Genomic DNA, 26,154 nt, shown 5'->3' with positions numbered 1-26,154 from the left:
AAAAATAATAATTTAATTATATAGTTAATTTAATTAAAAATGGATGAACAAACAAGAAAATTAGACGTATGCATATGTTAAGAAAAGCTCGCTCTTATTAAGCTAGCTAATTGAAGGAGATAAAAATCAATCATATGATTTTTTACCCCATTAACCAAAAAAAATAAAAACAAAATAACAAATAGTGTACTATGTTATAGTGTAACAAATTAATTTTGCATTTGTGCAGAAATATTTATGGTATTTATTAATTCTGAATAAAAAGAGATGAATTTTTCAATATAATATTAGGTAGAGTATTAGATATGTAATCAATTTTTTGTTTATCTGTAGGTAAATTACTCCATATTCGATGTGATATATAAATTATATTATATCCCATCTGTGATAAAAACTTATGTCTCCATTTTGACAAGGTTGTTAAACCTTCAGAATTTATATAATATTGAAAATGTGCATTTAATTCAATAATATAATTTGATTCCGGATGATAAATATCAACTATAAAAGGCCCACATTTAATTGAATTTAAATGATCAATTTTTAGCACATTAAGTACATCACTAATTTCTTTATGTAATGTACTTGTATATCCACCACATATTTTGTTTCCTATTTTAACTATGGGTTTTTCTTTACTTTCTAAATTATAGCTATTAATATGATTCGTTGCATTTTCCGTATTTAATAATTTTTCATTGTGTTGTGTATTTATATTATTATCATTCTCTTCCAATAAAGAAGGTGCTTCATTATGTTCAGGATTGTCTGAATATTCTTCGTCGCTTTCAGACCATTCTTCATCACTTTCTGGCCAGTCATCATCATTTTCAGAAAACTCATCACTTTCTGAGTATTCGCCATCACTGTTTAATATAGCTTTCTTTGGGCTTTCATTTTTAACTAACGTTTTTAATTGATTTATATGATCCAATTTTTTTATTTTTTTTAAATTCCCCTCTCTTGAATATTGCTGTAAAAAATATCGTTGTTCATCAGTAAGCTTGTAATATATTGATTCGTGAAATAACACAATATATAAATATAGTATTTGCAAATGCCTTGTGTAATAATTAAAATGTTCTTTATAAAAAGTTGCAAGACTAACAAATTTTATTATCATTTCTTCATTAAAAAGCTCTAAAAAAGTTATAGCCTTAATTGCTTTTAAATCTTTCCCTGTGAAATTATTTAATCGCTCTTCTAGAGTTATTTGTAAAGCTTTGCTATACACATTATTTGCTAAGCCTAATTTTGAAATAGAATTTGCAGATTTTATCAAAAAGTTATTTCTTAAAATAGACCAACACAATGTCATGTTTTTTAATGCATAAATTAATTTGAAATCATTCCATTTTAATCTTGAACAACTTTGGAATAGATATACATAGTGCTTTGGTTTCATAGTATTTTCTCTTTTAAAAATTTCACACATTAAATTGTTTATTAACTTTTTATTAGTAACTTTAACAGATGCAATAGTTTGTAAATATCTTAACAAACTACGTACATGAACTTTGGTTGACAAATTTATTACTCTATTCATAAAAGCTAGCCAAATATCTACATCAACATTTTTTCCCTTTCTAACTAATTTTGCCTCATTCATCATTAAAAATCTTAATTCTCTAGCTCTTACTGTATTTATTGTTGATATATCAGGAGTAGAATAATTTTCAGAAAACCAATATTTGTTCGGATTGATTCGGATTTTTTTTTCCTTTTTTTCTTCCAACATTTCCGATGATACATTTTTATCTAATAATTCATTACTTATATTGTTATGTTTGTTGTTAGAAATATTACTATTAGTTATTTTATTTAATAATTTTCTTTCGTTTTCATTTAACTTTTTCATATCGACTTTATCAAATTGTCTTTCTCTATCCTTTATAAAGGATTTATAAAAATTGTTTTCCTTCATTCCATATACTCCTTTTTTTTCAAATGGATTAGGCATATACCAAAATGTGTTTAATTCTTTTTTCTTATTTTCTTTATCTTCGTCTTTAATATCATTAATACCTAAATTCATATTTTCTTTTCCTTTCATCAATAATCGTTTTAAATTTACTTTATCATCATTTGGAGGTGTGCTTTTAGCATCCCTTTTAAGCATTTTTTTATATTCGTGAGGTTTCAATCTTTTTTTCTCACTTTTTTTTAATTCGTCTAATATTTTATCATAGTTTCTTTCATGAAAGAAATTTCCTTCTTTATTAAATTCATCAGAAGCCATAATATTTTTTACTGGGGAATGTTTTACATTCTCATTCAATGGTATTGTTTTATGTGGAACCGCAAAATCCTGTTCCTGTTTTAAATATGATTTCTCAACCTTAGGTAACATCCATTTTTTATTTCTTTTGACCCAGCTTTTTCTTTTCAAAATTTTTTCTTTTGCTAATTTACTTATAAATTTCACATTTGTAAAAAACATTCTAAAGATGGATTATAATTTTCCAACACACATTTTTCAAGGGGCATTTTCAAGGACTACTTTTCTAAAAAAATCCCTAATTATATGAACTGTGCATAATATAGTACCCACAAAATTAAATCTATGTATTACATAAATATGTTATTTATGAACGTTAAGAAGTTAAAATGTGTAATAGTTTATAAACCATATTTTTCCTATTAAAGTTGAAAATAATTTCATTCCTATAAAATATAGTATTATATACACAATATATACATTATATAATGTATATATGCGTGCTTATATATGCCATTAAAATATGTATAACAAAATATTAATTCTTATTAAATTAAAAGCTATTACTTTGAAAAAAAAAAACAAAAAAGAAAAATGCAATAATTATTTATTGCCGTACAGGTGATTTTGTAACAATTTCCTGAACATAATAGCTTTTTTTTTTTTTTAATAATATATATTATATATTGTACATATTTATGTATTATTAATCTACCCATTTATTATATTATTATAACGTCTGTTTTGTTTTGCATATATATATATATATATATATATATATATATATATTATGGGATTTTGCGCTTCCATTTTGCTCCTTTTTTTCTTATATTATATACATATTAATCACTTTTTGTAATTATAAAAAAATTTATATAAGTATATTTTTTTTCAAAAATTCATGGCTTATATTTAAATTATTTTATCATATTATAAATTTATGATATCCAATAAAGCATTTCTTTTATTGAATAATAGAATGCAAAAATAGATATTTCAATTCAGCTTGTATTATTTATATTAGTAATATATATTATTGTTATATTTTTTATTCATAATATTTATATATAGGTACTTAAATGCAATGCTATTTTTGTATTGTATGTGTTTGTAGATATATGCTTAACAAAAAATAAATAAAATGATGATTAACGAAATGAAAGAATAATTAAAGTGATAAAAAACACGAGTTTAAATATGATAATTTATTATATACATATTACATATAAATGATTATATATGTTCATTATATAGCAAAATATATCCATATGATTTTGATAGTATTATTAAGTTTGCATTAACAAAACTATATTTATTTTATTTCATTTTTTGGAAATGTTTCATCTTCAAATTGACACAACAATACAACCCACAATTAGAGATATCCACACATCATGCGTCATGTATATATAATATGCATACCTGAGTATTGAGATATAGAGGGATGTAAAAATTATATTTTATACTTCCATGTTCATTATAATACATTTATATATGCCTAGATATATAAAGTAAGCATATGTATACATATATGTGTATTAATATGTGCATTTTTGACATATCAAAACATGATTTAGTGTTATGTAAATATCCATATTTTCCCCTCTATTTCACATAACCATAGAGAATAAAAAATGCCTAGTTATATTATTTTTTTTAAGAATTTTTATATTTTTTAATTTTAAGCATGAACTGTTTACACATAAAACAAAAAAAGAAAAAGGGAAACAAATCAAAGTAAAATTATAGTTTGCTAATCCACGAAGTAAGCATTAATTTTACGCTACAATGAAATACCTTGCATTTTTATAGTTGCTAATAATATATACATGCATTTATATGATATTATTCCTACATTTATAAAAATAATGTGAATTATTATAAGCATTATTTGCAATTTTATTTCCGTATTAGTAACATTATTAACTTTAATTTAAAAGTGTTATTTTATGTTTATTATGTCTAAAAAAAGTAAATTTTTGTAAATACTTGAAATTCATTATTTATTTTTATATTTCCCCCTTTTTGTAATCTCTTTCCATGTTTCAAGCTTAATGCTATAATATTGTTATTACCCTGAAATAATTTTTTCGTAGAAATGACTTTATTGATTAGATGTGTGCTTTTATATTTGCTTGTTTTAGTATGCATAAATTGTTCAAATGAAAATAATCAATCAAATAACAATGATGCTAAAAACAATGGTGCAGGAGGAAACCAGCATGGGATAGATTTAAGTCAGATTCAAAGCATTTTGGATTCTTTAAAAGCTAAAAATAAGGATAGTTCGCCTCAAAATAATGGAAATCAGCCAAATAATACTAATAATAATAATACTAATACTGATCATGTAATGGACGTAATAAATAAGCTTAGTCATTCGAATAATGATAATAATGCAAAACTAGGAAATGCGCTCGAAAATTTAACAAAATTGCTTGGGAATATGGGTAAAACGGATGGAAACCAAAATGGAGATCACGGACTTGAGAATTTAACAAAATTGTTTGGAAATTTAGGGAAAACGGATGGAAATTCAAACGTGAATAATCCACTCGAAAATTTAACAAAATTGCTTGGGAATATGGGTAAAACGGATGGAAGCCAAAATGTAGGTCAGGGACTTGAGAGTTTAGCAAAATTGTTTGGGAATATGGGCAAAACGGATGGAAATCAAAATGGAGGTCAAGGACTTGAGAGTTTAGCAAAATTGTTTGGGAATTTGGGGAAAACGAACGGCGATCACAATGTAGATTATGGGCTTGAAAATTTAACAAAATTGTTTGGAAATTTAGGGAAAACGAATGGAAATTCAAACGAGAAAAATCCACTCGAAAATTTAGTAAAGCTCTTTGGAAATGCAGGTAAAAATGGAGAAAACGAAAAAATAGGAAACATGCTTGATGGTATAGCAAGCTTGCTTGGAAATTATGGTAAAAAGGACGGAGATGGAAATAACAAGAGTCCGCTTAACGATATTCATTCATTATTTGGAAATTGGTTAAACGATGATATTCATAAAGACGCACCATATTCATTAGATAATAGTGTTGATCATTTTTCCGAAAAATCAAAACAGGCAATGTTATCACAGTATAACCATGATGAAAGAGAATTATTAAATCAATTAGAATCTTTAGTAAATAAAAATAAAGCTCTTACTAATATTAAAGAAATCAATGAAAAAAATGCAAAACTGAGAAGTCATATTTCTACATTAAAAGAGAAATATAATTCATATTCATATGAAGGGCAATTATTAAATGATATGATAAGTGAAGATGATATAAAAAATAAATATAATATAGATGATAATTTTGAGAATAAGATATATGATATAGCAAAAAAAGGTATAGTATATGATGAAATGAGTGATTTGGAAAAAGATAAAAAAAATGAAATGTTTGAAGATATTAATGAATTAGATAATAAGGATGCAAAGGATAGTGGTACAATTAATATTCATACAATAAAACATGATGAAATTGAAAACGATTCATTATTAAGAGGTATATTACAAGGGGGTAAAGACAATTTACATGAATGCAATTGTTTTTCAAATAAAGTAAAAAAATGTATATATTCATATATTAATTATAGTAATTTAGAATATATGCTAGGAAGTTTAAATATGGATGTAAATTCGATGGTGACTAAATATATAAATGATCACACACAAAACAACCATTTTAAAAAATCAAAATCGTTTCTTGTTCCTTTACCACCATTAAATGCTAAATCCAATATAAAGAATGTCAATGAATATGTACTAAGAGTTCCACGTGTTTTATTTTTGGCAACAAAGAAATCATTTTCATCATCAACAGATCGATATTTTTTTAATTTATATGATATAATGGAGAGTCAATTAAAATGGAATGTATATATGTGGGGATATGGATTTAAATATTATCCTTTATTTTTTACAAAAAATTTACATACATTATTACATAAATATGATCACCAAATAGGTCGTGAACCATTTGATTTAATATTTGTTCATAGTAGCTTTATATCTAATTATTATAATCATTATTTTTTTTTGAAAAACATGCCTAAGATGACAACCTTGATATTTATAAATGATGGATGGGATAGCAATGTGAAAAAATCGTATATGAATTTAATTCCCCACATATTTTTTCAAAACCAAGTAAACATATTTGAATATAACCCATTGAATAGTATAGATATAGAAACAGAGAAAAATAAGTTAAATAACAATATATGGAACAAAGTATCTAATAATAGTACACACAATGTTATCACAAATAAGCACAAAAAGAAAAAGGATATAAAGAAAAGTAGTAATAATTATTCTGATGACACTACTGATTCAGATAGTAATGAATTATGGAATACCGATGATGATAATATAAATGAACATACCTTGTGGGCATTTTTACCTCATGGTATAAATCCATGTTGTTCTAAACACGTAGATATGTGTTTTGAGATAAGATCACATGAAAATGGGTATAACCCGAATTCTCGATTTTATTATGATATCGCAGAAAAAATTGAAAGTAGATATAGAAGAAGTTTAAAATTAAGTTATTCATTACTTGATTTGTTTGTACCTGAGTGTAATTTTAAAAATCCACCTGTTGGTATGTTTGACTTAAATAATAGAGATATAGATATTTTATATTTATATAATACAACATCGAGTAACTATAATGATTTTCTTATACAAAAAATTATGGATCATATATATAATAAGAATATAAATAATTTAAAAGACCGAATACGTAAATATGAAGTTGATGCATATTATTGGAAAGTTTGGGGATTACAAACAACTCATAAACTTATAAAAAATAAAATGAAAGAATATTCTGACATGTTACATAGAAGTAAAATTTGTGTAATTAGCTCAAAATTTGCAGGTATGTTAAATAAAATGGTTATTGATGCCATGTTTAGTGGTTGTGTTGTTATAACAGATAAAAGTCATAATAAGGATATCAACAAATTTATAGTATTAACACAAATACCATATGAATATTATGAAAATCCTGATTTAATATATAATAGTGAAAATATAAATTCTTTATCAATCGATTTAATTAAGAAAATTACAACAACTCTTAATGAAGTATATAATGGTGCAAGGGACCAAATGAGAATAGAAGCTTTTAAAACAATTTTAAATACATATACATATCCTGGTATAATTTTAAATTGGATTTTACCTACATTATATTTCCATCATAATAAAGAAAAGTATGACGTTGCAAATAATTATTTTGTTTTACCACAATATTTTAAAAGTATTATATCAAAGAGCTTAAAAACAAGTAGTGCTAAAAGAGAAAAGATTATAGCAAATATTGATTTGTCTTTACAAGAAGATTTAATAATGAATAATAATGAGGTCTTAATTTGGTTTATAATATGGGTCATAATTTTTTCTGTTATATTTTGTTATATATTAAAAAATAGCACTCTAGTTACCTATCTTTTTAAACAGAGAAAATTACACCTATAAGAAAAGTGAAGCTTGGCAAATAAGAAAAGCACATATGAAAATGTTGAATTACGAAAAAAAAAATAAATATATACCATTTTTTGCATATATATATATATATATGGTCATGATGGTATAGGGATCTTAGTATAATATTTACATTTTTGAAACAGACATGCTTTTATGGCTTATAAGTGGAAATAAAAATAGATTAAATAATTGATTATAATAATTGTCATATAAAAAAGGAATAGAATTAAAATTGTTAAGCATATAACAACACTTAGTCCATATTATTATTCAATATATTTCATATTCCATTTTTTTTATAGTATCGTAAAACCTACTGTTTACATATCTATATAATTTGTTATTTTTTCAAAATAGTATAGAATGCTATTTTTCATCTGTTTAATGTCATATATATATTTTTATTGTACATGTATATATTTTCCATTTAAATTTGTTATTGTTTAATTTTATACCTTGTAAAATTTTCGCATATATATATTTTACCTATATATGAAATTTTTACTTCCTTTATGGAAAACTTTCTTTTTAAATTTATAAATACAATTTACACATTGCATACATGAGTGTATGGTAAAAATATATTTGGTCTATATGGGTTTGAATATGTTAAGGAAAGAAATGTTTATGGGAATATGTTTGATCCAATAGTAACTGATTTCATATTCGCAAATATAAAGTAAGGTGATATTTGCAAAGATTGTTATATTTTCTATTACAAATATAATTAATATTATGTATGCCGATTATGTTTTGGGCAAAAGGTTCTAATCTCGTGGTATAGTAAATACATCAGATGAAAAAGATAAAAATATATCGTACATACATGTACGTGGTATATGCATAAAATGTAGTATGCGCATGTATATGTACATACTCAATACAATATTTTTGAAAGCGTATGTGCACATATGTAATAAACTTTTTCTTGAAATTTTCAAAAAAAAAGAAAAAAATGAAAAAAAAAAGTGGCACATGAAATATATATCGTATTATTCAGATATAAAATTGAAGAAAAAATATATGTATTATAAAACATGTATTGTTTTTCTTTTGTTTCCATCCTATATCGGTTCGTTTAAAATAGTGGATCCGTTTAGAAACGAAAAAAAGAAGAATAGCATTTTAGATATGTGTATACAATTTCCTAGGCTTTGTAATTTTGTAATAATTTTCAACAGGAACTTTGATGTTTTAATTTTTTAATTCGAGAATTTTTCCTATGGCTATAGTTCTTCCTTGATCTCTCAAAGTGAATCTTCCTAATTGTGGCAACTTATCATAAACCTCTATACAAACTGGATTTGATAATAAAAAGTGTGCAGTAACAATACAATCGTTTTTAATAAATTTGGGTTTAATTTTTTTTTTTTTCGATTTTTTATCTATAACTTCTAACATATCAATGAATTGTATTTCTTCACATGTTGTATGAGCATGGAATATACAAAAATATCCTGCTGTTATAATTGGTTTATGTTCTAACAATTCAACAATTGCTACTCTACCTATAAATTCGCTAACAACAGAGCATAAGCTCAATGAATCACATAATACAAAACCTTTACTAATCTGATCTTCTTCTACTCCTAATAATTTGACACGAACATTTTCTCCAGGCTTAGCATAAGGAACTTCATCATCTTCTACATATACGTTAGTAACTTTGACTTTAACTTTATTTGGCATTAGAATGCAATTCATATTATTTCCATATAATGTTCCTGATTCAATTTTACCAACAGCAACTATACCGTTGTCTTTATATCCTTCTAATAATGGAATTCTTAATGGGCCATTTTCATCCCAAGGTGGTGGAGATAAAGAATTTAAAATTTGAAATAAAGTTGGTTTTGATATATCATACCAGCTACCTCGTGGATCATATAATTTTGAATTTTTATCGGATATATGTTCAGATAAATTTTGGCCTGATAATCCAGATATTGGGACAAAAAATACATCTTTATTTATATTATATCCACATGATTTTATAAATGGAGTTATTTTTTTTTGAATTTCATCATATCTGCTTTCACTCCAATTACATGTTGGGTCATCCATTTTGTTTATCGCAACTATTAGTTGATTTATTCCTGTAAAAAAAAACATGGATACGTCAAAAATGTTATAATTATTATGATAATATGTTAAGTGTATATATTGACTAAACAAAACGGAATAATAATATATTATCAAGTATAATTATACATTTATTTGCACTATTTACCTAATGTTTTTGCCAGCAAGGTATGTTCTCTTGTTTGTCCTCCCCTTTCAAAGCCAGTTTCAAATTCCCCCTTTCTTGCAGATATAATTAATACACCTATATCTGCTTGAGCTGCACCACTAATCATATTTGGTATAAAATTTTTATGTCCTGGTGCATCTAAAATAGTAAACCTTCTATCTTTTGTTTCGAAATGTGCTCGACCTACTTCTACAGTTTTTCCCTTTTGCCTTTCTTCTTCATTTATATCCATAATAAATGCTAAAAACCAACTTTCTCTGTTTTTTTCTTTTGCTTCTCTTTCATATTTTTCAATTGTTCTATCATCAACATATCCTAAAATATATAAAATATTTCCACATGCTGTCGATTTTCCAGCATCTACATGACCAATAAATATAATATTTAAATGGGGTCTAGAATCAACTTGTACTAAATTGACTTTTTTATCTACCCCTTTATCTTCTTGTGTTTCTTTTTCTACTTTTGCAACTTCTATTTCTTCATTTTTTTCAGGGGTTAAACTCATTTTGCTTAATTTATTTTCAACTTCAGCTATTGAACCCCCATCGTTAATATTTTCAGAGATTACATTGTTTGAATCTATATTTCCTTCATTTTGCTCGTTTGTTTTATTTTTATCCTCTACATTATATGGTGTACCGGGATAATACACAGGAGCATTTGCATTGAAAGTAAAAGGCTCATTATTCATCTGCCCAGGGAAGGTGAAAAAAATATATTTTATATGTATGGGTCAAAATATGCAACGAGAAAATAAATGATGAAGTACATGCATATATACATATACATATGCATATATCAAGTATGGAAGTTTCAAAAACCAACTGACAAAAATATGCAGATATTTACATATCATATAAACATTTTTGTTACAATAAAAAGTAAAATATGCACAACTATATACACCCTAAATAAATATATATGTATGTAAAAAAAAGGATATGAAAAATTCCTAAAAAATATATTTAAAATTAAATCTTACATTTAAAAATGAGGAAATTTATAAACAATTATAAAATAATTTTTAGTAATTAATTTAAAAAGAAAAAATGATTATATTTTTTCTTTGTTTTATATTATTCCTCTTAATACTTTATTACAAGTAAGGAAAATAAGTCTCTCTCTTTTGTGTATTATTCCTTAAGATTTTTTCTCTTTTCTTTTATTTGTCCATAATCTTATATAGAATTGTTTTAAAATACATAATAAAATAATAATAATATATTTCCTTATTAATTTTAATGCAAAGTAATAAACCTGATCATAGTGTATTAATTATAAAATGCAACGTTTTTTTTCCAACATCATATTCTTAGCATATAATAATATATATTATGCATATTATATATATATATATATAATATGGATATGCGTATATATTATTATTATTATTATTTAAAGGAAAGTATATATATATACATTAAAGTAAAAGTAACGTGGCGAGCCCAAATGTATATGCTATACATGCATGCATTATGCATAGTACTTGATATATTTTTAATTTTTTATTCCATACAATTTAGAAAAAAGGAAAAAATATGATTACCATAAATTAAAATTGTATTAATAAAAGTTATTATATAAATTATTTAAGATCATTGAATTTTTTTTTTTAATTAAAAAAAAGTATTTAAAAAAATCGGTTAAAAAAAAATAAAATTTCCCAACTTTTTGATAGGCATAAAAAATTAGCCATAAAGCTATAGAATAAATAAAACATGTGCATTATATACATATTTTATAACTAAATGAAATATGAAAAAAAAATAGTAAAACAATATTATTATTGTTGTAAAATAAATCTCATTCTCTATGGTATTATGTTTATACACATAAATATGTAGCCATACGAAATTGTCAATTTAACTTCCCTATTAATTCTCCTTCGCGTCATTTTTGCTATCATGGGTGGTGTTGTATTTTAAAGAAAATATAAACATATATTATGATATTTATGATAGTTTAAAAATAATAATTTCAAAGGATATATATTGTAAATATGTAATAAGACTATAATGTCAAACTTACGGCCAATATTATTTTCCTCGTGATTTTCATCTTTTTTATATAAAAATAATAGAAAAACAGTAGTAACTATATACTATAAAAATAAAACCTTAACGAGAAATAATAATAGTTCTGCTATTTGTCATGCCTAATAATACTTTACCTATGTAAAAAAATGTTTGAAATATAATATACATATATATTATGAAAACATGTAGTAACACAAAATGTGTGTAGTTATGTGTGAGAACAATTTCTTTAATTTTTTATTATGGACATATTTTATTTTTATTTAAAATATTAGTAAAACGGGTTTACAAATATCGTATTAGTTTTTTCCTTATTATGATTTAAAGGATTTACTGATTGTAAAATGAAGTATCGTAAAAATGGTGGCGTTACTATAATATTTTTATAATAGATATATTAAAAAAAATAAAAGAGGGTTTAGTTTTATTGAAAAATTTTAACACAAAGTATTAAAAAATAAGAAAAAATAGACTAAAAAATAATAAACTAGTGTAGGGGCACAAATGACGGAATCATATTGCACATTGAAATAATTTGGATTATAAAAAAAAATGGAAAACAAAGCAATAACTAAAAAATAGACTACATATGGAATAACTTATATATTTTCTTATGTATTGTAGTAAAAAAAATATTTTACAAAGACAACAAAAGAAATAAATACAAGGATTAATAAAGAAGATGTAATGGAATCTAACATAAAAAGCCTATGAATAATAGGAGATCGTGAATTATCAAGAGCAAGAATACTTTTATTTTTTTTTTTTAAAAAATATTGTGTTATGCTTTCTAATCTTTCAGTAGTATTTGTTGTTTTAAACCATGTCCATTTTTGTATAGATCTAGATATAATAGCACTACTTAACGAAAAAGAAAAATTTTCTAATTCTGCATTTGATGGTTCCGATGATGTTAATTTTATATTTCTAAATTTTGAATTAAATAACCGGAATCCTGCATTTCCAAAACGGTTTAATTGATATTTTATACATAATAAACATATCCTTGAAAAAATAATACAAGAATAATATTTTTGTGCAGCGTATATAGGATTATTAATATCTGCATGGGTTGTAGTAGCAGTTTTATCTTTTTCATTATAAACAATTTCTTTATATTGCTCATAATAAAATGAAATGGATTTTATATCATCTTCAACTTCAATTTTATTTAATAATTTTTTTAATGCATCTAATTTTATTATTTCTTCGTCAATAAAGCTATATCTTGATTCTTTTCGGCATCTAATATTGTCATTATTTGTAGAAGAAATAGTAGATGAGTTATTGTTAGATGTATTTATCTGAGATGTAACTGTTTTAGATTCAGAATCAGTTACATCTAAGCGGAGACTTAAATTATAATCAAAAAAATTTACAGGAATCGATTCATCGAATAAAGGTGAATGGCTAGCTATATCATAATCATATTGGCTAAAATATATTATATTATATAAAATAACTCTATAGTTAGCAATACATTTAACTATAAATGCTTGAGTAGTGATACATCGTTCTAAAATTTTAACATGAATACCATACATTTTGTCATTGTGTTTATTATTATTAGAGGTAATAGCAAATATACCTTCGTTAGATATTAATTCAACAAGATCTAAAAATTTTTTATTATAAATATTTATATGAAAAATTTCTCCAGGAAAATATGGGCCAAATGATAATGGGGCTTTAAAGATGGGGATCATAGAAGAATTTTTAATAGCCTCAAATCTTTCTTTCAATACTTTTTTTTCTTTTTCAATTTTTAGAATTTCGATATCTTTTAATCTTTTTGCATATGCTTTTGGATATTTTTCTTTTATTAGTTCTGCTAATAATATATTTACATTTTGTTTATCACCCATATGTGATCTACATAATGGGCATGTATCATTATATTCTTTTGCTTTCTCTAAACAATCTCTACAAAAATTATGACCACAAGGTATGGTCACAGGCATTATTAAAAGCTTCATACAAATTACGCATTCAAGATCTGATGATATTTGTTTTTCATTATCTTTGTTATTATGTTCAGAATTTTTATTTGAATTATTATTATTATTATTTGTATTTTGGTTTTTTGCAATTTCGCCTTCATTTTCATCATATTCTTTTGCGTCCTCAAATATATTTACTTCAGCATTTGAAGATTCATTTTTTTTCAATTCCATAGTATTATCAATTTCTTTATCTTCCATCTTAATATCATCTGTATTGCTTGGTTTACTATTTTTAATTGTGCCACTACTTGCCTCGTTCATTTTGTCAGCTTTTGCTGTTTCGTTCAGTTCCTGTTCTTCTTCATTCTTTTCATTTGCTTCATGCATAGAAGAATTTACAGCTGATTGAAAATTATCCTTTAATTTTCTTTGCTCAGCCATTTCAATATAATTAATTAATACTTTTTGTATTAATTTTTTTCATTATATATTTGATGATTTTTATATTTTGTGTTTTTTAATTTTTAGGAATTTAATTTATAGCATATTATTTTTTATTATACTATTTGGCTATATTATTTGAAATTTTTTTTTTATTATTTTATGGAAAAATTATATATTCTTTTTTTTTATTATTGATTAAAAATAGAAAAAGAAATTATATATTATTAAAAATTATATCATCATTGATATTATTATATTTTTATGTTATTTAAGGAAATTTTATATATAAAATTAATAAACTTGCATTATATATTTTTATATGCGCTTTTTGAAGGTCTGTTTATTTTATATTTTATGCACTACGAAAAAAAAAGATTTATTTAAAAAAAAAAACGTGGAAAATAAAAATATGCAAATTATGCAAAGTTTAATAAAATATGAAAATACTTAAAAAAAAATTATAAATCGAATTTTAACTTAAAAAAAAATAAATGATATTAACAAATTTAATTATTTTAAAGGAAATTCCAAAATATGTATATTATACCGTACTCACATTTTTTTTAATCCTGCTCAAGGGATGCAATGTCGGTATAAATTGATGTCTCAAACATTTTCAACTCCTGTAAATGAATAAACAATAAAAGTGTAGTAAATTATTTGTATGGAAATGCAAAATATATTCATATATATATATATATAACTAGTGCATTGACTTCATAAGTAATAATATAAAAAAGGAAAAGAATGGATAAAGATTGTATATACAATATTATGTCATAGTTAATGTATTTTACATTATAAATGTGAACACGGATGGATGTACATCCCATTCTTAATAAAGCTTCTTCACACACTGATCTATCAATTGAACATTGATACGCTCCAACATCTTTTAATTTATTTCCTATAAGTAAAATTACATTAAATTTGTAAATAAAAGAACTTTTGTTTGGTTTTTAATAATACGTAAAAATATATGCTAATATACTTACCTGATGCTATTTCTAGCCCATTCATATTGCAAAAACTATTATTGACTTTCCAACAGTTTGAAAAATCGATTGATGTTAAATTTTTGCAATACTTAAAAATTTCTCTTATGCAAAAATTGTCTACATTTCTGTAAAAAAAAAAAAAAAAAATTATTTGGGTTTAGTATATGTAAATATATATCATCTTTTATTATGTATGGATTAATCTGTTTAACTTACGAGAGAGAGGCGATTTTTATTTTTTTTAGCCCTGTTAAAGATCGGGGGATTTTAAAAATTGTACTGTTGCGTATTTCAAATGTTTTTGATATATCAAGGGTTTTCAAGCCTTTTGAGGTATTGCATACAGTTTCAATAACATCATTTGATATTTTAGTATCAGCCAAATTTAAAGCTAAAAGATTTGGAAAGTTTTTAAAAATAATGGATGAAGAATTATCAATATTACATCCTTTTAAATTAAGTATTTTTAAATTTTTTCCGATCATGTATAAATTTGAAATGTCTGTAAGATTTTTTGTATAAGTTATTTCAAGGCATATTAGATTGGTCAGTGGTGTATCTAATTGTATATTTTCTTCTACCATACTAGTAGAGTTTGACTCGTTGATATTTGTGTGGTTGGCAATGTGTGTATTGTAATTGGCATCGATATTAGGTGCACTAAATTTTTTGGTAGCGCTAAACAATGCTTTGAGAGTGTCGTCAGAATGATAGTTAGATACATTAATGGTAGATATAAGATTTCCCATATATAATTTTTTTAATGAAGTTTTAAATTTTAATGGGTATATACCTTCGTGACTTATTTTATAGCAGTTTCTTATATCGACTGTTTGCAAATTTTTAAATCTGTGTATCAAATATTTTAAATTTGAATCTGTTATTTTACTACAATTTTTTAAGCATAATACTTTTAAGGTTTTATTAAATTGGACATGATTAGAATTAGCTAGTAGATTAAAATGATGGGAGGTTATATGTGAACATCCTGATAAATCTAATACCTCAATATTTGCAGAAACAAATATTGTTTTTAATATACTTTCTGGGGAAATCGAATTTTTTAATGATTCATTATATATTAATTTTGTTCTTAATAAGCGACTAAATTTACAAAATCTTTTATTTAATAGCATCAAATTTTTATTTTCAACACATGAAAATATATATCTAAATACATCATCACCTATATTATTAAAAATGTCATACTTATCATGTTTACTAAAGTGGTGTGTTCTTTTTATAAGATTGTCTGATTTTTTTTTTATTTCTATTTTTTTATGGTTATTTACAGGGACACATATATTTTTCTTTTTGATTATCGAAGTAAATGAGATTTTATTATTTCCTTCCTTTACTGAGGTCGCTAATTCTGTCTTATATGGTGCATAATTTCCTGCCTGATTAGATGTCACAATTTTATGGCATTTATTAAGTTGATTATTTTTTTCATTTAATTTGATTATTCTATTGTTTACATCATCACCTTCTATTTTACTGCAAACTTTAATATTCATAATATTTGTGTGCATTGTTTTTTTTTCTTTATCTTTTATTTCATCACTTTCCGTATTCCCATTGTTTATTTCAGTACTTTTGTTTTGATCTCGAATTCGCTTAAAGAACTCTTTATATGCATTATATGTGGGGGTTGTTGGGATATCATTTTTTTCGGAGTTAAGTTTTATTTTTTTGGTCGATAATATACTACTTAATATTGTATTATCTGATTTATCGGTTAATAAAATATTATTTTTACGTTTAAAGCTGTTTGCTATGTTTTCTATTTCTTTTTTAATTTCAGGATTTTCATGAGTCTTTTTAAATAAGGTTTTATTTGTATTTTTCTCTATATTTTGTGTTATGTTTCTAGGAGTAAAAAATATATCTGTATCCATTTCACTACTATCATTATCAGTTTCTTCGTTGGTCTTGTCTTTGAGAGTTTCAGTTACATTTGAAAACAGAGACCATATATTTTTTTTTTTTATACTTACTTCATTTTCATTACTTTTTTTATGTATGCCATCCTTACGATTTATACTATTATTTTTAAAAAAATCACTTATATTTATATTTTTCTTATCATTCATTTTTTTTTTTGGAAATATTTTTAGTAAATTTTTTGCATTTTATTCTTATGTTTAATCATTAGGGGGATTGAAAAAAAAGAAAGTGAAACCAAAGGGGAGAAAAATTCGGAACAAATATAAAATAAAAATATTAAAGATTATAAAGAGAGACAGATTACAGACATAACATATATATATATATATATATGAAGAATCGATTTATATGACTGTTTATAAACCACGTTTTTGTGTGTGTTATGGTTTATGTGTTTTATTACAAATTCCCATTTATCATTTTGGTCTTGGAAAATATCAAGGTAAAGATATGAGAATAATTAAAAAGAAATGTATTTTTTGTTACATATACATATGATTATTAAAAAGGTTGTGTATTTTTTTAAAATAGCCAATTAAAAAAAATGATTAAAAATTAAGTACATATATATTATGATTATTTTCCTGCCAATTATGGATAAGCTTGTCATATAAAGAATATTTTATTTGCCGTATTCCTGGCATATGTATTTAAGCTTTACATGAAAACATGAATACAATAATACACAATATGCAAATATTACATTACACTATGTTATGTATTAAATATATTTTTATTACATTTTCAATGTGTATGAACATATATTCATAATGTTTTACAAAATTGTGTGAGCATATTTATACATATTATGTATTTTTTTAAATAAAAAATGAAAGAATTTCATCTTATTATTTTTTTTACACTTCAATATAAGGGAAATTCAAAATTTGAGGAGGAAAATAAGTAGCAAAGAAAAATAAAGTAAAAGCTTTTAATGTAAAAGAGGGTTTATTTACTTTTATTACATTTTTCAGCAAAAGCTAATATTAAAAATGTCTTTTTAAAAGGAATATGCGTATATTTATTTTTTTTAACCTTTATTTTAGCTATATTTTTTTGCTTATTTTTTAAATCCTGTCTTAATGTTCATTATAGCTATTATCCTTTTCCCTTTTGAACATCAAAAAAGAAAAAATGCCGCTATGCTTCGTATAATAAACATAAAAAAACAAAGTTTGGCAGATTATCAAAAAGAGATAAAAAATACTATAAAATTTTAAGGCATAATTCCTTATACTTATAGTGAAAAAAATTAACATAATCAAATTAAAATATTTTTTAAAATTTAGTTTAACTTTTCTTATATTCAAATTATTAAAAAATGGATAAAATTGAATATATAACATAAATAACAAAATATTCTCAAAAAATAAAATATAGAAAAATATATGGAATATAGCTAATGTAAAACTCCACATACCCCCAAAAGAATGAAAAATAATTCAATATAAAGGGACTATGTAAAGAAAGGATTAGGCAAATAAATAATTATGCTTATAATTTTTTAATCCATTCATAGGAGTATACATATACACATGGAAGTGCACAAAAAACATAAAATAAATAAAAAATAGTTTATTTACTTCTACCCATAAACATATAGTATACAATATAAAAGTACTATATGTGTGAGATCAAAATTGTAGAGATAGAAATATTTTTTTTCTACCCATATATTTTCTTCTTTTTAATGAAGTTTTCAGTGAATATTGTGCATGATTTCTTATGCATTTGTTGTATCATCTTTCGATTTGTCCCCTTTTGATTGTTCATTATCACGTGTGTTGGTATTAGCTTTATTATCACCTGTATTGCAATTTTCTGAATTTTCCATATTTTCTATGTTTATACCTTGCTTATTATCTGAATTTGGATCGTTTGAAGCTAATGTAGTGTTTTTATCTACAGTAGTTTCTTTTATCATAGATCCACTATATGGCAATGGTATGATTGGATCATCATTGAAATAATTATTTTCACATATCATATTATTATCTTGATGAAAACTATATGCATTTTCATTTTTGGGTTCTTCCTCAACTTTTTTTTCTTCTGCATGATATGGTGCATATTTTGGTATATTAAATGTACTTACACTAACATCTTGTAGATTTAGAATATTAATTTCTTCATTTTTATAAATAACTGAGTTTTCATTAATAACAGCAGTTGGATTTTTTATCCATATGTGTTCTAAAGCTTCGCTAGCTGAAATTCGTTTTTCTGCATTTAATTCCAATAATTTTGATATAAGATCTTTAGCTGAAGATGAGATAGTTTTCCATATATTATCTCTAAAACTTAGTACATAAGTTTTTTGAATATTCATTTCTGTATTTTTATTAATTGGGAAAGGCAGTTTTCCACTTAACAATAAATATAATATAACACCAATTGACCATGCATCTACTTTATGATTATATCCTTGCAATGTTATAACTTCAGGAGCAACATATGCTAATGTACCACATGGTTCTTTTAATAATTCATTAGGAGCACATAATGTAGATAATCCAAAATCTGTTAATTTAATTTGTGCATCTTTTGATTTATCAGTTAGTAAAATATTTTCAGGTTTTATATCTCTATGTATAATACCACATTTATGTAAATATGCAACTGTTTTTATTAATTGTGAAATAATTTTGTTAGCATGTATTTCACTTAATCTTGTTTCTGATAATAGAAAATCATATAATTCACCTCCTTTTACTAATTCCATAGATATATATAAAGTTTCTTTAGTATTTATTATTTCTTTTAAAAATATAACATTTGGATGTCTTAACAATCTTAAAATGGATATTTCACTACGTAATAGTTCTTTTTCATAAATTGAAACAGATCTATTATTAATAACTTTGATAGCAAATTCAGAATTTGTTTGTTTATTGATTCCTCTGTAAACTGTTGAAAATTTTCCTTGTCCTAATTGTTCATGTATTTCATATAAATTATATAAAGTATTTTGTTTTGTTGTTGAATATAATGCTTGTAACCATTCTTCTCTTTCTTCATGTGTATTAACATATAAGTTTCTTTTTTGTATTTGATTTGTACCTTTATGACATATAGAAAATCCATATTTATTTATACTATCATTTTTAGGTATAACTTCAACATAACATCCTTCTAAAAACATAAATCCTCGAGGCTTTAAATTATTTTTTTTATCATAATAATATAATAAACTATCAAATAATATATAATATCTTGCTTTAAATTGATGAAGATGTTTTCCTATTTTATATAATATACCTTCTTTTAGTGAATTTTTTTTTACCATATTTAAACATTTTTGAAAATCAAAATTACAATATATACATTTATAAAAATAGCAATGTTCGCAATCACAATATTCACATTCCATTGCTATTTTATCTTCTTTAACACAAAATCTTGGATATCTACTATGACAATTTGGGCACATTAAAAATGGTCCTTTACAATTAGGGCATGAATATAAATTAGAATCTTTTACATGTTTTTTTGCTACATCATTTTTTTTCTTTTTTTTTTTACCTTCGAAAAAACAACTTTCATCTTCGTTACTTGAACTTTCTTCTTTTTTTACTTTTGTTTCATTTTTATCTTCAATTTCACAATTCGATTTTTTTACATTTTTATCATTGATTTCATCTGCAATTTCACTACTTTTTTGCTCTTCCACTGGTTTTTCCACTGCATTTTCTTTTGCTACTTTTGCTTCTGTGGATATGTCGCTTGAAACGACTACAGGAGCCAAAGGTGCATCTAACGATGTACCAGGAATTTCTTCTTTTTTATTATCATTTTCCACTTTTGCAGGTATGCTTAATTCTGTATTTGGATTCACAGAATCATTTTGAGTTTGTTGTTCGTTCGAGATATTTGCATCTTTTAGTTCATCAATTTTGTTATTTTCATTATTTTCTACAAAATTTTGCATGTTTATTGCAACAATACTTTTCTTGATTTCTTTGCTTATGTCATCAGAATCAACATCTAGATGACTTTTATTTGTATCATTATCATTAATAGTTTGATCTTTGGAATCATTTTGATTATCCAAAATATTTTTTTCTTTAATTTCTTTCTTAGTAATTATTTCATTAACTATCTCTGTATCATTATTTGATGCTATAATTTCATGATTAGTTATTTTTTTTATATTTTCTTTTTCAGTATCTGAAAATGTAAGGGTATTATTAAGAGGTTCGTCTCCTTGTTTCTTTTTAATAGTTAAGGAAGCACTAGAATCATTTTTCACTTTATCTATACTTCTCTTTGTTTTTTTATGCTTATCTTTATGTTGTGAGTTTCTTTCTTTACGCACGTCACTGATGTTGAAACTAATTTTCGATGCTTGAATAAATTCTACAATTTCTTTAGAAAATATATCATTCATTGAATTTGTTAATAGATTAAAATCACATTCGTATCCTGGTGTTTGTTTTATATTGTCTGGAATTACTAACTTAGTATTATTTCCTATTTTAGGTAAAATATTCATATCATTTTTATTTTCATTAAGGTTTCCTTCTTTTTCTGTAGAATTTTCCTTATCATTTGGATTAAGTGAATTGGAATTATTTATATTGAGAATGGAATCAGAATTATTTTGAGAAATTTCTTCGCGTTTTACTGGTTCTTCTGTATTTAGATCGTTTGATTCTTTTATTACTTTCTCGGGATTTTCTTTTATTTCTTTTGTTATTATTTCATGGGTATCCTTGTTTTCACTATCTTGTATTTTTATTTCCAATTGATTTTCTTTTACTGGTTCATCTTCCCTCTTTTCTTTTTCTTTTTCAATGATATTTTGATGAGTATTCATAACTTCTTTATCTTCTAAATCACAGGTTTTACATTCCTTATCAGTAGTTATAGCATTTGTATCGGGTTGTGTTACTTTGGCATTATTTGTATTACTATTATCTTCTTTAGTTTGTCCTGGCTGTTCATTTTTCGTCTCCTTTTCGGCATCTTTTGAGGTTTCATCTTTTGTTTTATTATTATTTTCCGGTTCGTTAGTAACTTTTTTTTTCTTATCTGTATGATCATCACTAGGATATTCAATTCCATTATTTGTCAAACTTTGCTCTTTCAAAAAATTAACACATAAATTATCATTTACACAATCATAATCTGGAGCTTGTACAATAAATAGTTGGCGTATTTTAAAATAAAGATCTTCAGTAATAATTTCATCATTTTCATCAATTTGTTTATTTTTAAAATTTTCAGGTTTTATTACAAAATTGCTAATATAATCTCTACCATATAATACATTACCTTGTAACCCCCATATATCTTCATGAAGGCAACTAAAAAATACATACAAAAAAAAATCATATTTATGTATGACACTTTTAAATTGTATTTGTGTTATTTTATTATTATCCATAAATTCACATTCTTCTAGCATTATATCAACAATTTCTTCAACATCAACATTTTTATCAGAATATTCTTCGTTTTCTTCATCGTTTAATATATTTCTTGCTGTTTTTGATGGTAAGCAATGTTCATTTGAAAATAGTTTTCTTCTTTTTTCAATTTTTTTTTCTTTTTTATAAATATTTACATCACTTCTGTTATAAGAACTTCTAATGGTTTCCTTTTTTTCTACCACATTATCCTTATTTTCTACTGCATCATTATTTTTATTATTACTTGCATCTTGATCTTTTTTTTCTTCTCCGCTTTCTTTTTTTTCTAAACCATTCTCCTTATTTTCGGCTACTTCATTATTATTATCGGCATCTTGCCCTTTCCCTTCGATTTCGTTTTCTTTACGTTCGATTGAATTATTATTACTATTAATATCTATCATTTGTAATTTTTTTTTTTTTTCAATTTCTTCAGATTCTTTCCCTTCCATTTCTTTATCTTTTTCGTCCTGAGTAAATTTCGACCGTACACTTCCATGCCAACTATTTTTTCTTTTTTCTATTAGTAAATGATGATCCGTCTCATGTTTGCCCTTACGCTTTTTATTTGGTATATCTGTTCTATTTCTACTTTTAATTAAATAGCCATATATACTAATAAAAGAATCGGAGGTTCCACTACAGGATCCATTCCTTTGCTCTCTATTTGAACTAAAGCTATCAATTTCATCACTATCTATACGTGAAATAGTTTCATAACTATAAGAACTATCACTTGTTGATGACATAAATGCACTATTGGTATTTTTTAAATAGTGCATATTGTATGATCCTTTTCTACGATTTCTATTTTTTACTATTCTTTTTTTACATAAATTATGAAAATCACCATCTTCATTTGTAAAAACATTAGAAACACTGCTCGAAGAAGAATTACTATTATTATCATCACTTTCTGCTTTATTTATTGTGTTTTTTTTTTCTTTTTTACAAGTATTAATGGTATTATTTGTAATGATGTTACTATTTTTTCGTATAGTATTACTACTCCTTTGATTTTCAAGATCATTACCATACCGCTCTCTTCGAATATCTTTTATGCATTTTTCAAGATGATGTTTTTTTTCTATTCGTATTTTTTTAGCTATTTCTTTCATACTTAATAATTTATCATTATACATCATTCTATTTTTTTGTTTTAAACATTTATTACAATTTCCTTGAGGAGCATCTTTTAAATTTGCACTATCATTAGAAATTTTTTTTTCAGAGGAGATTTTATCAAAATAATAATTTTCATCATTATATTCATCCTCATTTTCACTATCACAATATTCATTATAACTGTCTGAATAATTTGCATTATTATTAGTAATTTGTTGATTATTATTTACAGCTATATTATTGTTATTATTATTTTGATTATAGTCATAATAATCTACATAATTGTAATTATAATCATCGTTATATCCATCATTATGATTTTCATTATGATCTTCATTTGAATTCCCTTCGTAGTTATCATCATAATAATTTGTTGAATTTGATTTTTTAAAAAATATATTTTTTAATTTATGAATATATGGTATATTTGAGAGCATAGCAACCATCTCCGATTTTTGAATATATCCATCTGAATTTAAATCAAATATATCAAACAGGACATTTATTTTATCGCTTTTTGTTCCTCTACAACATATAGCTATTCCTATTATAAATTCCTCAAAATCTATATACCCAGTATTTTTAAAATTAAACTTTAAAAATAATCGCTCCCCCCACAAGCCTGGTAAGGGGAAAAATTGGAGGAATGTCTCCTTGTCAATGTGGTTAGAAATTGACCTACTTCCAAGCTCCTTGTAAATCTAAACATGGTGTAAAAAAAGAAAAATTATGAAATCGAGAAAGTAATATTTTTTTATAAAGGCTCCATATGCTTTACTATGTTATTCTAAATAATGTAATATCACAATTTTACAAAATGAAGCACAGTAAAACACGTAAATAGATATATATTACGCATATATCATTAAAATTTATATATGCACGAACTTATATAGAGATATATTTTTTCCTTCATACCTTTTTGAGGACCTCTAATTCATCTGTTTCAAATTTTTTGCTACATAATTTATAATTTTTCTTGGGATCATCCTTTTCTTTATCTTTCTCTGTTTGTAGGCCCATTTAAAAAGGAAAATTAACTCAAAGCTTAATTTAAAATTTTAAGTAATTTATTAAAAAATGGGACAATTACATATGTATATATACATATATTTTGCACGAAAACAAACTACTTAGTAATCAACTGTAGTAAATAATAGATTGGCAATGTTTATTTCGTAATAAATTTAATTCAGCATTCTATAGTATGTATATATGCACGTGTACTTATGTATGGATATATATTTACGTTAGTAGTAAAAAATAAAAAAAATTATTTATTCTTTGATTCACGTTTTCTAGGAGCAAAAGTTTAACATAATACACAAACATATGTAATATAGATATCCATATAAGTCTATGTTTATATATGTCCTTGCAATTTAATGATCTACGTGTATATCACAAATCAGTATGTGAATTTCAAATATGTTACAAGGAAAACCAAGCAATAAAATAATTTACTTATTTTCACAAAAAAAAAACATATTTTATTTTTAAAAATACGAAAATAAACCACAGAAAAATTATTCGATAGGAAATGTAACTATGAAATAATAGGAGATAATATGCAGAATTGGCACAATTAATAATATTTAAAAAAAATTAATTAATATGGGGAAGCCATGATAAATTATTGTATAATGTAAGTTATTTCATTAATTATTATGTAGGGTATATATTATGTTTTTTAAACAATTTTTGATTTATTCCTTTTTATTTTTACACACTGTATTAATATGTAACAGACAATAAACAGTTTTCTATTTATAAATTAATTCCTTTTCGTTTTTCGAAAAAGTATCAAAATTACAAAAATAGCATACTTATAATTTTAATGTAAAAAAAAAATATTAGTATATTTCTATATATAACCACATATAGGAGGATAAAAACATAATATAAAAAAAATGTTTTAAGACATTATATAATATGCATACAAAATTTAATATAAAACTACTATCTTTTATATAAGGTCTATGCTCGTAATTTTAATAAACATAATCTATAAGAGTTGTTTATTTTATATAGTTATGTGTGTATTTATTTCATGGATATATATAGTATATAATAATTTATATAAATAATGTAAAATTGTTAATAACTTTAATCGATATATATATTCAATGAAAATTTAAAAAATGTCTTAATGTAAGTATCATCAAAAAAATAAATATAAAAATGTGTATTAATCTAAAACATATATAATTATAAAATTTTAATGTAACATTCAAATAATACAACATATAAAATCTATATAAATGAAGTTTATGAAGTA

The 26,154-nt window shown here is 23.9% G+C and overlaps 6 protein-coding genes across 6 annotated transcripts; 1 reads left to right on the top strand and 5 right to left on the bottom strand.

Moving 5' to 3' along the window:
- Positions 1 to 247: 247 nt before the first annotated feature.
- Positions 248 to 2,440, bottom strand: PVVCY_0902160 (RAP protein, putative; the record flags this gene model as incomplete). The annotated part of the gene is made up of 1 exon (XM_008626556.1): positions 248 to 2,440. One exon carries the CDS (start codon positions 2,438 to 2,440, stop codon positions 248 to 250), a length of 2,193 nt encoding a protein of 730 aa, XP_008624778.1.
- A 1,876-nt stretch (positions 2,441 to 4,316) lies between these two features.
- PVVCY_0902150 (conserved Plasmodium protein, unknown function) lies at positions 4,317 to 7,709 on the top strand (the record flags this gene model as incomplete). The annotated part of the gene is made up of 1 exon (XM_008626555.1): positions 4,317 to 7,709. One exon carries the CDS (start codon positions 4,317 to 4,319, stop codon positions 7,707 to 7,709), a length of 3,393 nt encoding a protein of 1,130 aa, XP_008624777.1.
- Positions 7,710 to 8,912: 1,203 nt separating this feature from the next.
- On the bottom strand, positions 8,913 to 10,663 carry PVVCY_0902140 (translation elongation factor EF-1, subunit alpha, putative; the record flags this gene model as incomplete). The annotated part of the gene is made up of 2 exons (XM_008626554.1): positions 8,913 to 9,814; positions 9,949 to 10,663. The coding sequence occupies 2 exons, from the start codon at positions 10,661 to 10,663 to the stop codon at positions 8,913 to 8,915; spliced, it is 1,617 nt and encodes a 538-aa protein (XP_008624776.1).
- Positions 10,664 to 12,619: 1,956 nt separating this feature from the next.
- On the bottom strand, positions 12,620 to 14,392 carry PVVCY_0902130 (RING zinc finger protein, putative; the record flags this gene model as incomplete). The annotated part of the gene is made up of 1 exon (XM_008626553.1): positions 12,620 to 14,392. One exon carries the CDS (start codon positions 14,390 to 14,392, stop codon positions 12,620 to 12,622), a length of 1,773 nt encoding a protein of 590 aa, XP_008624775.1.
- Positions 14,393 to 14,958: 566 nt separating this feature from the next.
- Positions 14,959 to 17,486, bottom strand: PVVCY_0902120 (leucine-rich repeat protein; the record flags this gene model as incomplete). Its single annotated transcript, XM_008626552.1, has 4 exons — positions 14,959 to 15,018; positions 15,193 to 15,302; positions 15,391 to 15,518; positions 15,610 to 17,486. 4 exons carry the CDS (start codon positions 17,484 to 17,486, stop codon positions 14,959 to 14,961), a joined length of 2,175 nt encoding a protein of 724 aa, XP_008624774.1.
- Positions 17,487 to 19,063: 1,577 nt separating this feature from the next.
- On the bottom strand, positions 19,064 to 24,899 carry PVVCY_0902110 (calcium-dependent protein kinase 7, putative; the record flags this gene model as incomplete). The annotated part of the gene is made up of 2 exons (XM_008626551.1): positions 19,064 to 24,577; positions 24,795 to 24,899. The coding sequence occupies 2 exons, from the start codon at positions 24,897 to 24,899 to the stop codon at positions 19,064 to 19,066; spliced, it is 5,619 nt and encodes a 1,872-aa protein (XP_008624773.1).
- Positions 24,900 to 26,154: the final 1,255 nt, after the last annotated feature.

Source organism: Plasmodium vinckei, assembly GCF_900681995.1.
Source record: "Plasmodium vinckei vinckei genome assembly, chromosome: PVVCY_09".
Classification (NCBI taxonomy): Eukaryota; Apicomplexa; class Aconoidasida; order Haemosporida; family Plasmodiidae; genus Plasmodium; species Plasmodium vinckei.
The sequence above is the reverse complement of the archived record's forward strand: the minus strand, read 5'-3'. Positions and strand labels throughout refer to the sequence as shown.